Source organism: Sebastes fasciatus, chromosome 11 (genome assembly GCF_043250625.1).
Source record: "Sebastes fasciatus isolate fSebFas1 chromosome 11, fSebFas1.pri, whole genome shotgun sequence".
Taxonomy (NCBI): Eukaryota; Metazoa; Chordata; class Actinopteri; order Perciformes; family Sebastidae; genus Sebastes; species Sebastes fasciatus.
The window spans coordinates 5,858,605-5,869,876 of NC_133805.1; the positions used below are offsets into that span (position 1 = coordinate 5,858,605).

General features: G+C 39.6%; 1 protein-coding gene across 1 annotated transcript; it reads left to right on the top strand.

Annotated features, from left to right (window-relative positions):
• The first annotated feature begins 1,087 nt into the window (after window positions 1-1,087).
• dars2 (aspartyl-tRNA synthetase 2, mitochondrial) lies at window positions 1,088-10,311 on the top strand. The gene is made up of 19 exons (XM_074650179.1): window positions 1,088-1,219; window positions 1,324-1,608; window positions 2,264-2,363; window positions 2,892-2,958; window positions 3,099-3,200; window positions 4,081-4,176; window positions 4,273-4,396; window positions 4,477-4,523; window positions 4,695-4,801; window positions 5,370-5,439; window positions 6,153-6,332; window positions 6,757-6,864; window positions 7,023-7,085; window positions 7,954-8,106; window positions 8,258-8,476; window positions 8,978-9,088; window positions 9,172-9,247; window positions 9,397-10,106; window positions 10,263-10,311. Exons 2-18 carry the CDS (start codon window positions 1,407-1,409, stop codon window positions 9,591-9,593), a joined length of 2,022 nt encoding a protein of 673 aa, XP_074506280.1. The 5' UTR covers window positions 1,088-1,219; window positions 1,324-1,406; the 3' UTR covers window positions 9,594-10,106; window positions 10,263-10,311.
• The last annotated feature ends 961 nt before the right edge of the window (window positions 10,312-11,272 follow it).

The following is an 11,272-nucleotide window of genomic DNA, read 5'->3' on the forward strand; positions in this document are numbered from 1 at the left end:
GGAGCCTACTGCAGCTGCCTGGTTCGAGAAGATGAATAATAATAAGATAATAGATTTAAGACTATAGAATAGAATACTACTAAAGACTCCAGTGACTTACGCTTCCTCAGAGTGACTCCCAAAAGACAAATTATTAAAAGAAAATGGTCAGGCTCCAAGGTTAACTGACATTTAGTAGATTAGGGATATAAACTCAGAAAAAAAAGTTTGGAAACTTTTGTTTGGTGGATTATTTCTCTGTTGTATCAATGTTAATTGGCATTGTATTTTACATGGTTGGAAAGCCTGTTTATTTACCTTCACAATGACGTCCAACTTGTAAGGATCATGCATTTGTGGGATGAGCAGCACAGCTGATTATGTGGGGAGCGCCCAACGAAAATTTGACAAAATTCTCTAAACAGATATATATATATATATATATATATGCTTTATTAATTTACCTATATACATATATATGCTTCCTTAATTTACATTTCTTTTTGCAATTTTTCATAACAAACAATAAAAATAAGAAGCATCCCTTCACGATTATGGTATTTAATTGTTGTAATTTTTGTGTTTTTTATTTATTATTATTATTATTTTTTTTTTATGCTTTCTTTATTGAACTCATGCTCATTAACAGAGGTACAGATACATAGACAGCTGAACAAAAAAACCCAAAACAAAACAAAAAGAAGACAAAACAAAAAGAATTACATATACATTTCATAATGCCAGGGTTTGTGTTTATGTTATATATATATATATATCATATTATAATAATTTAATAATTTGTTTAACTCTGAATGGCTTTTTTAATAAAGGATATCATGGTGCTATACTGTTTAAATGAATTGATAAAATGTATGAAAGTTGTATTATATACAGCATGTTATTTCCAATCTTATTTTGACTAAAATATATCATTACATCGAACATATTTATTTGAACATTCATCTTTCATAAAAAATACTTCTTTCACATCATCATGGTAATTTTTTATCCAAATCATGTTATGTATCGATTTAAATCGATGATGTTGCAGATTGACGGCTTTGGTCTGAATATATGGTGACGTCACATCCGTTTGCGTATGTGTGTGTGTTGATTAGCATTGAGCTAACAGAAAAACCCATCCACATGAACAGACTGTTGTGCAAACGGCTAAAGACGAGCTAAGATGTTGAACCAGGACCCGGTGAGGTGACAGAGGAGGGTTTTCATCCAGAACCCGGTCAGTGAAGTCCAGTTCTACCTGTTAATGTTCAATAATGTTGTAATTATATCAAGAAACTCTTTATAACAGTGTTTCTTAAGAAGAGCTCTTCATTCATTCAGACAGAGAGACACTGACTGGACCTCTGGATGAGTCTGACTGTAGATGTGGTTCCTCTCAGTCTGGTGCTTCACTCTGTAGAAACATGGCAACAAAGAGCCGGTTCCTGCTGCAGAGAGTCCTCTCATCTGGACTCACACCTGGACTCAGAGCTGGACTCAGAGCTCCTGGTGTTTGTTACCAGAGCTCAGCTTTGACCTCCAGTGAAGGACACCTGCTGATGAAACCTCCACTCAGACAGCTGAGCTGCTCACACACACCCTGCAGGTCTGCTGCTGCACACACAGGTACCATGAAGGGACTGATCTGGCACTGACAGATAGTTTATAGCTGACTGGTTGACTCCTATTATAGTCTAAGATGTGCACAAATAAAATGACTCCAGCAGCAGTAAATATACAAAAGGTCTCAGTTGACAGGCATAAACTCATGATACTCTATTACCACTGTATTAATCTGCTGGGAAATTCATCATAAGGCTTCTAAGCAAAATGAATGTAGATTGCAGATTGTTTATTTTGTTTTAATTTATTTTGCAAAATTTAAGACTATACAACATAACAAACAAAAATAAATCAAGTTCGAGTTCAACTTTATTGTCATTTTCCACATTCAAAGTACACGGTTAAAACGAAATGTCGTTGCTCGCGGACCAAGGTGCAAACACAGACATACAAAAACAGTCACAAACATAGAACATAAACTCATGACGCTGTACTAATCTGCTGGGAAATCAGAATCAGAATCGTGTTTATTGCCAGGTGTATGAGGTATACACTGAAAACTCTACATATATGCGTTTGTTATTTTGTAACTTACTGATATTACAGCTTGCTTGGGATCATTAATTTGGACAATGTGTGTAGAAGATAACTTCAAATGATCACAACAATTCCAGTTATCGTCCGCAGTCATAATCTTCATTTTTCGTATCTCCTCCAGGTCCCAGCAGTCTGTCGTTCAGGAGTCACACCTGTGGAGAACTGAGAGCAGATCATGTTGGAGAGAAAGTCACTCTGTGTGGCTGGGTCCAGTACCTCAGGTATTATTCTGTTACTGCCGTTTACACTCTGACATGATGAAACTAACAATGATCAACAGAAGTATTTAAAGCTATGTTAGACATTGCCTTTAAACACTGGTGACTCCTAGAGGTGAGAGTTTAACAGCCATGCTAGTAGACACAGAAGTGGATCACCAATGTCAGTAGGATTCATCCTATGGGGACCATGAATGTCTCTACAATATTTTTTTGCAATCCATCTAATAGTTATTGAAATGTTTCATTCTGGACCGACCGACTGACACACAGGCGACTACTGCGACACGCAGTGTACGTCACTATTGCATTTTAATTTTAGACGTCTTCTGAGCTCTTTGAGTTCCCTCTCCATACCTAAATGCACATTTCTATATGTGTTGAAGAGAAAATAAATGTGTAGTTACATTTATATGACATCCTGATAGTTGCTGTTTGGGGAGCAGAGCTCAAGCGCTACCCAGAGTTATTTGTTTTGCTCCTTTGGTCTCACACAAAATAATACTTTAACAATGTTTCTGTCTCCAACAGGCAAGACCTGTTTGTCATCCTGCGAGATTTCAGCGGCTTGGCACAAGTTCTGATCCCTCAGGAAGAGGTACGGATGAAAACAATTTAAATACCGCAATATACTGTATGTCATCACTATTACTGCTGCAGGTCTTTGTGTTTAGATTGATGATAAAACAAAAAAAAAGTTATATTTTACTTGAGTTTTTGTTTTTTCTGTGTTTTAAGACTGCGAGTCATTTGAAAGCAACGCTGTGTGATCTCACGGCCGAGTCTGTCGTCAAGGTTACAGGAACAGTCAGACGACGACCAGCGGGGCAGGAGAACCAGGTGTGTTTAAAATTTAAAAAGCAGGTTCAATGCAATAAATCTTAACCAATAATTAGTCGATTAAATGGATTGAAATGCATAAAAAAATGAATCAAAAACATTAAGTGAAACACACTTTGTCATATGTATTTCCTTTTTATGTATGGATTTTAATTAAATTTTAAAAACATAATTTTAATCACTATTATTTAACTTTCTCTCTTTGATAACTGAATGAATTGTTTTTAATATGTTGTCCAGCAGAGAGCAGCAGAGAGCTGTCGATACTAAATGTAAAGCACAGTTTTCATGAGGAGGTACAAGGCAGCCTTTTCTGTTTTTTTCGTTATTGGCATTAACAATACATTTACTTTATTTAAAAAAAGAAAAAGCTCCCTTACACACCTCCTTTTAACAAGTGTTTTTTTTCATTTAATTATGAAATAATATAAAGACATACATAAAAAGGAAATGCACATGATAATGTGTTTTGTATTTCACTTTATTTTATTGTTTGATTTGTTTTTAGTGGTATTAGTATGTAGGCATTTTAAATCTCTATCAGTATAATTTGTAATATATTAATAATAACTTTATTTACAAAGTGCTGTACATACATCAAACAGAGCAAAGCAATGAAAGTGATGAAGAAAAGAGAGCGTCAGGTAGCAAAGAAATTATTACAGGGGAGATTACAAATATGAATGGAAAAACAATAAAAGACAAACAGACAAAATAGTAAATAAATAAGTAAAGTGACTGTGCATTTGTTGTTAGAGTATGTCTTTGACTTTTATATATAAAAGCTTTGCTGGTTAGCAGAGCAAATATGTGAAGTAGTCCTGTCTTCTTCTTCTTCTGCTCATCTTCTCATTGTGCTGTGTCCACACTGTACCAACAGGCCATGCCGACGGGACAAATAGAAGTCCTGGCTGAGAGTGTGGAGGTTTTCAATGTGTGCCGGAAGTTGCCTTTTGAAATTAAAGACTTTGTCAAAGTAAGTGACTATTTTATAAATGCTCAAGCAGGTAATATGAGTTCTTATTGTTAGTAATCATGAGTGATTGTGTTTTTTTGTTGTGTGATTGTACAGAAATCGGAGTCTTTGCGGATGCAGTATCGCTACCTGGACCTGAGGTCCTCTCAGATGCAGAAGAACCTCAGGCTGAGGTCTCAGCTGGTGATGAAGATGAGAGAATACCTCTGTAATGTGCACGGTAAGGAGACACAGGTCCTCATAGCCGAAGCATGACTAAACTCGACTGTTTCTAACGACCTCTTTTTTTCTTATCTGTAGGTTTTGTCGACGTGGAAACTCCTACGTTGTTTAAAAGAACACCCGGGGTAAGAAGGTCCTTTATTATTTAACTCAGAATCAAAGTCACGAACATTTAAAGAATCTAAGAATTTGTCTCAGAGTTGTCGTATTATCAATTTGAGAAAATGTAGTAATATTTCTGGACACTGTGCCTCCCTCAGACGTTTAAGATGTCTGTTCATTCTTTTGTGTTTCAGGGAGCCAAAGAGTTTGTGGTTCCGTCCAGAGAGCCGGGCCGGTTTTACTCGCTGCCCCAGAGTCCTCAGCAGTTCAAACAGCTGCTGATGGTTGCTGGCATAGACAGGTGGGAGCAGGGGGAAACTAAATATGACACCAGAGGTCTGTTAGTTTTCTTTTTAGTTTTCTGTTGATCGATTAATCAATATTATTATTGACGGTCAAGGTGGAGCTGATTTTGAACTACTTGGGTGTAGTTCACTTTACAAAGATGTATCATATTTTATTATTCATCATACATTTTGTATGTAAAATCATTAACTGTAGCTGCCAGATAGTCAAAAGTACAGTGTTTCCCTCTGAGATGTAGTGGAGAACAGTAGAAGTATGTCATTATATGGAAATACTCAGGCACAAGTACAGACACCTCAAAATTGTAGTACTTGAGTAAATGTACTTAGTTTACTTTCTGCTCCTGACAGCAGTGTACAATCGATGGTCACAAGAGCTAACTACCATCATGCATTGCAAAGACAGAAAAAAAGATTTAGATGAAAGCCTCCCCCATTCCAGCTGTACGTTCCCTCTACCTGAGTCAGATCGAATGTGTCATTGCTGTGATTCACCATCCTAAAGCCAGTAGCCAGGAGGGATGTGATGGTCACCAGTGTTTGTTCATGTTGTTAATGTGGCAGGTACTTCCAGATGGCCCGGTGCTACCGAGATGAAGGCTCCAAACCAGACCGGCAGCCTGAGTTCACCCAGGTAACATGGAGGGAGAACTGCACTGACTATTAATATATATATATTATATACAGTATATATATATTTTATAATAATTTATGTTGCCGCAGAGCCTAACTTTACTTCCAATGTTATCAAAGAGAAATGCTCTCTGGTCCTAAATCGATACTAGAGTACTTCCTTGTTTGATGAATGAAGCGGTGCAGTTATAGCAGCGGCGCTGTGTGTTTGTTTCACCAATCAGTGACGGTCCTCCCTGCAAACTCCACCCTGAAGGTTCAACTACTTTCAGAAAGTACTACCCCCCAGACCAAGGCCTTTTTAGGGAATAAAAAGTCCCCGGTACTTAATTTAGACTGCGGTCCCTGTGGTCGAAACGCAATGAGTTCCTCAAAAGGTTCTTAGTTCCGGGGGAAAGTTCCTGCGGTGGAAACGGGGCTTAGATCAAGGGAACCTAGTGTGAGACTTGAGACCAGTATCCGTCAGTATCCTGACGTTCTGCACTAACTTACTGTAGGTCATTTTATCAGCTTATATTTTTTCTCCGGTATTACAAACACACTAAACCTCATTTCTGACAGATCTGTGCACTAGTTAGGAGTGAATGGTACAGAAAATGGAGCTAACTTTGGTCTTGGTCCAGTTCCCCTTTTGCTCTTGGTCCCGGTGTTGGTCTTGGACTTAACTACTTGGCTTTACAGTCCTGATCTGTGTCCTCTCATTATGTCGCCCAGGTGGACATAGAAATGTCCTTTGTGGACCAGGCAGGTATCATGTCCCTGGTGGAGGGTCTGTTACAGCACTCCTGGCCTGCAGAGAAAGGTCCCATTAAGGTTCCTTTCCAAACCATGACCTATGAGGAGGCCATGAGGGACTACGGCGTGGACAAGCCCGATACCAGATTCAGTATGAAGGTGGGTCGGTTGACCGATGACTGGATATTAGAACTACTGATATTCTACTTCGTAAAACTCTATAAACCAATCATTTCTGTTATAAAATGTAGCGTACTGTGAGTGTGCAGATGCCCCTTTGTCGCCTCAAATGAATTCACAAGACAATTGTGCTGCACAATCGAGGAGAAATGTGAGAGCACTTGTCAATCGTCTATTGCACAGCCCTGTTGAAATGTTGCCTGATAATGAGTGTGGGCTGTGTTAACCCAAACAAACTGTCAGGCTTTGGCTGTTGACTAAAAACCTAAAAATCACTGCTGTTAAAGGCAGAAAATGCTCTTCTGGGTGTTATACTGTGTATGTTCCAGAGTTAATATGTCTGTGGGACCATCACACGGCCGTCTGAATCCCTGTCTTTCTTCTTATCTGTCTGTCTGTCCAGCTGACGGACCTCAGTCAGGTTTTCTCATCCTCGGATATTGAATTCCTCAGATCAGCTCTCAGCCAACCAGGAGGCTCCGTTCAGGCCGTCTGCGTCCCCAGTGGAGCGGTAAGAACAAAACCAGCGTATACTGTATATACACTGTGAAGTACAATGCAATAATAATGACAACAAATAGCTGTTATATATGCTGCTATCTCGCCTTTGTTGATCCCGTCCCAGCTGTCTGCCTCAGATGATCCTCTCTGTCTTGTTTTTGACTACAGAAACTGTTTGCTGGGAAAGATTTGGAGGAACTGAAACAAACCGCCAAGACTCAGTTCGGCCAGGTAGGAAGTTATAAACAATTTCATGTTATGTCAGTTTCTTGTTGTTTTCTGCTGATTAAAAAAAAGTGAGAATGGATCCAGGAAATAAATTCATGAAAAAGAACAAATGAAAGTGAATGAATGGAAGTGAGACCCCGACATTGTTTCAGTATATCACATGGTGCATGACTATGTGGGCCGCCACTAGACACAAGACACTAGGCTCCTGATTGGATGAACGCTTTCCCTCCGTGGGATGCTGCTCCCAGCTTTTAAACCGGACATGGCGGCTCGTTTCGAAACTTTCTTCTCTTATTTCACGATAATAGTTCACTGAAATGTGTTTCTGAAAACATTTCATGCGAGAAATAAGCCGTGCAGCTGCTGAATCTGTCTTATTCTGGATCAACAACGGTTAGTTTAAAAGTTTCTCCGGAGTTTCCAGAGGCGGTGAGTCTCATCGGACGCCTGTGATTTGCATAAAGCAGACTAGCCCTCAACTTTATGCAAATGAGGAACAGCCGTCATGACACTCCGTCTCTCGAATTGCGCCGCCACGCTACCAGAAAGCATTGCACGACTGCTTACATAGACAAATGAATGGGAAGCGTAGAAAGGACAGATCATGTGGACACGTACCATTAGAGCCGTGCTGCTAGTGTGGCTAAAAATAAGCATAATGTACAAGAAGGTGGTATGCAAAATGACAGCAATCTAATATCACCACCACAAACTACCCTGTCATAACTTCTGTAGAGAAGAAGCATCTCTGAATAACTTTAGAAGCTTCACAAAGGTTTATTGTGAAGTGAATTTTACAGTATTATTGTGTCCAACCCCCCAGTATTGTCTCATGGTCTTTTTTCATGTGTGTACGTTTTGTCCCAAGGAGCTCAGCGTGGTGCTGGTGAAAGCAGACGGGACGTTGAAGTCTCCCCTGAAGAAGCTGCTGTCTGTCTCAGCCACTGATGAGCTGCTGCAGACGACCGGAGCCAAACCAGGAGACCTGCTGCTGATGGCGGCTGGTTCCCTCCACACCGTGGTGAGAGACTCACTGACGGCAAACTTAGATTGATGAAGGGGAAAAGTTATTCAGTCCAGCAAGGAAAGATAAAACTGGATATATGTTGATTCCTCTACTACTCTGGTCTCTCCATCCTACCCTTCCTCTCTCCTGTGTCTCCTCTCTGAAGCGCCCGTTGCTGGGTAATCTTCGTCTGCGGTGTGCAGAGCTCCTGGAGTCCCGTGGCGTGTCGGTCCGCGACCCCTCAGCCTTCCACTTCCTGTGGGTTGTGGACTTCCCTCTCTTCTTGCCCAAAGAAGAGGAGCCGGAGCAGCTGGAGTCGGCCCATCATCCGTTCACTGCTCCACTGCCGGAGGACACACAGTTACTCTACACAGAGCCACAGAAGGTAGCCACGTACATTCACTCAAAATCTGTTTAAAGGGCAGGTCCATGTCCATAACGTAGGTTACCAAAGTAAGCTAATCAATAAGGTTATGAATAATGTGAACTAGCTGAGTCAACTTTAGCTGGGCTAAGTTTGGAAATAACTGAAAGGGTTAATGTTAGTTTGGATTTTTTGAAGTTTGGTTGTATGTATACTAAAATGACTGTTTTTGTGAATGGAGTCTGGTGGCTTTGAAGAGAGCGATGTCTGATGGTGAGGTAAAACAGCTGTGGACGTGAGCAGCAGAAAAACTTTAGTCGGGTCACGTGGGAAAAAGTTTTAAGAAGGGCTTGGAAAAATAGCATTTTGGCACTAAGATCTAAAAACCTCAAAAAAATAATAATAATGGACCCGTCCTTTAATCTTAGTGTCTTTTTTAAAATTCATTTTTGTATGTTTAGAAATAATCATACGTGATGTGGGATGCATCGAGGCTTATGAGTTATACTGTGTCATTCCCAGGTACGTGGTCAGCACTATGACCTGGTGTTGAATGGCTGTGAGATTGGAGGAGGCTCCATCCGCATCCACAAAGCTTCAGAACAGCTTCACGTCCTGAAGAGTATCCTCAAGGTCAGTCATTGTATATCTTGACAGTTTTTTCAGCCTACCTTTAGAATTGAGTCATAACTGCTTTTGACGTGCATCTGCTGCAGGAGGACCCGAGTCTTCTCTCTCACCTGCTGGAGGCTCTGGATTCAGGAGCACCGCCACATGGAGGCATCGCTCTGGGTAAGGTTAAGGCAGTGGTGCATTTAGAGTTAAGAAAGTAAATGATATGTAATATGTAATACTACTACTACTAAAAATGGACAATTCACGAAGGTGAAAATGGTTCTGCATTTACAGAGTCGTCTTATCACTCCTTCATGATCTTGTAGGTTTGGACCGGCTGGTCTCCATTATGGTCGGGGCTCCCAGCATCCGTGACGTCATTGCCTTCCCCAAGTCATTCCGGGGTCACGACCTCATGAGCTGCGCCCCTGACTTGGTATCTGAGGAGGAGCTGAAGTCTTACCACATCTCCGTCAAATGGCCAGCAGAGCGAGGAGGAGGCGGAGGAGAAGAGGGGAAGTGAGGAGGCAAAGATGGGAAGAGATAAAGAGACCAGATCAGAGGTTAGAGCGTGAGGACAAGGAGACAGAGATGAGCAGACAGCCAGCAGGCGGCTGTAGAGACTGTAGCCTAAGAGGACCTCTGCCAGCTGGCCGGCACATACAGTCGGAGGAGGAAGAGAGAAAATGAGGAGGAGGTGATGCTTTGGCTACATCTCAGTGCTGTCACTTTGAAATGGAAGAGAAAAAGGGAACTGGATCAGCCACAGCATTCATTATGGAAATCTGAAACCAAGATTGTGAAATGAACTTTTTTCACTTCCTGTAACATGATATATCTGCCATTCAATGCTCGATATATTTTACACCAAAAACATTATATGCATGGTAAATTACAGTGTTTGAATTACGCCGTGGCTTCCGGGAGCCCTATTTTTCGGGGGAGGGAGGGTACTGTACTTTGTTATTGTCATCTATAGTTGTTATTATTTGCATAAAAACATATAATTGAAATGATTATGATTATTTAAATATTTGTTTTGATTAAAAAAAATTCTTGTCAAGCTGTTAGATTGCCGTGAAAACATCTCCTACAAACAACTTTATTTATTCTCGCCAAAACCTTACTTACCTTAAAGTGGAAGTTGCCAGACTGCACCGACAGGTCGAGCAAGATCTGACAGACAGAGAAGGGGCCACCTAATAAACACACACACATTGTTAGTTTAATGATTCACTTATCCTGTTTACCTCGCAGTCACTTCATATAGAGGCGAAGTCCTGCGGTGCATCCGTCATTGTCAGTGTATTCTTTGTCTGTTGTATAGAGCTGTGCTGCTGTGATGTGATGCACACAAAAAAATGTTGATCTCCAAAAACACACAAAATTTCACCACACAATTATTTAGTAATTTCATCAAACTAAGTTTTGGTTAAACGACTTAAACATCAGACTAAGTCATCTAATGATGCAGTTATACAATAACAAAGACTCTACAAATACATAAACTACTTACTGTAAAGCAGCAGTGTGTAGAAAAATCTAAAAATAAATAAATATATATATAAAATATACATATAATATATATATTTTATATATATATATTTATATATTTATTTTTTATATACTTATATATATATATATAATATATATAGAGAGCCAAATATTTTCTAATTTTTAATTTTAAATTTTTTAATTTCAACATTTTTTATAATTTTTAAGTTTTAAGTTTAATGTTGTGTTGTTGGCACAACTGACAGCCGTAACATCATGAAATAACTGCATTTCCTCTCTTTGGCCCCAGAGAGCAGCGAAACGCGTTTTTAAATTCTAGCTGAAGTTATTTATTTATTTATTTTTTTTAATTTTCTATTTTCTATTTTTTTTTTTTTCATATTTATTTTTAATTTTTAATTTTTTTTACTATTTTTAATTTTTAATTTTTTAAGTTTAATGTTGTGTTGTTGGCTCCTAAAAGAGTGAGATTAACAGCGAGCGAGCGCGAGCTCAACGCTGACTTTCGTTGACTTAACGGCCACAGGTGTCGCTGTTAACAAGCATTTCTGAAAGTTACAAATAGTCCCTTTAATAAAAAAAAAACGGCTCTCGGACGGGAGCCGGCTCTTATCGTTCACTTAAAAGAGCCGGCTCAATGAACCGGCTCGTTCGTAACCCACACATCACTAGTCATCATAACCCGGA

Coding starts and splice junctions, on each gene's coding strand:
- dars2 (XM_074650179.1), top strand. CDS start 1,407: ATGGCAACAAAGAGCCGGTTCCTGCTGCAGAGAGTCCTCTCATCTGGA. Junction 1,609..2,263: donor GTCTGCTGCTGCACACACAG/GTACCATGAAGG, acceptor TATCTCCTCCAG/GTCCCAGCAGTCTGTCGTTC. Junction 2,364..2,891: donor GGCTGGGTCCAGTACCTCAG/GTATTATTCTGT, acceptor TGTCTCCAACAG/GCAAGACCTGTTTGTCATCC.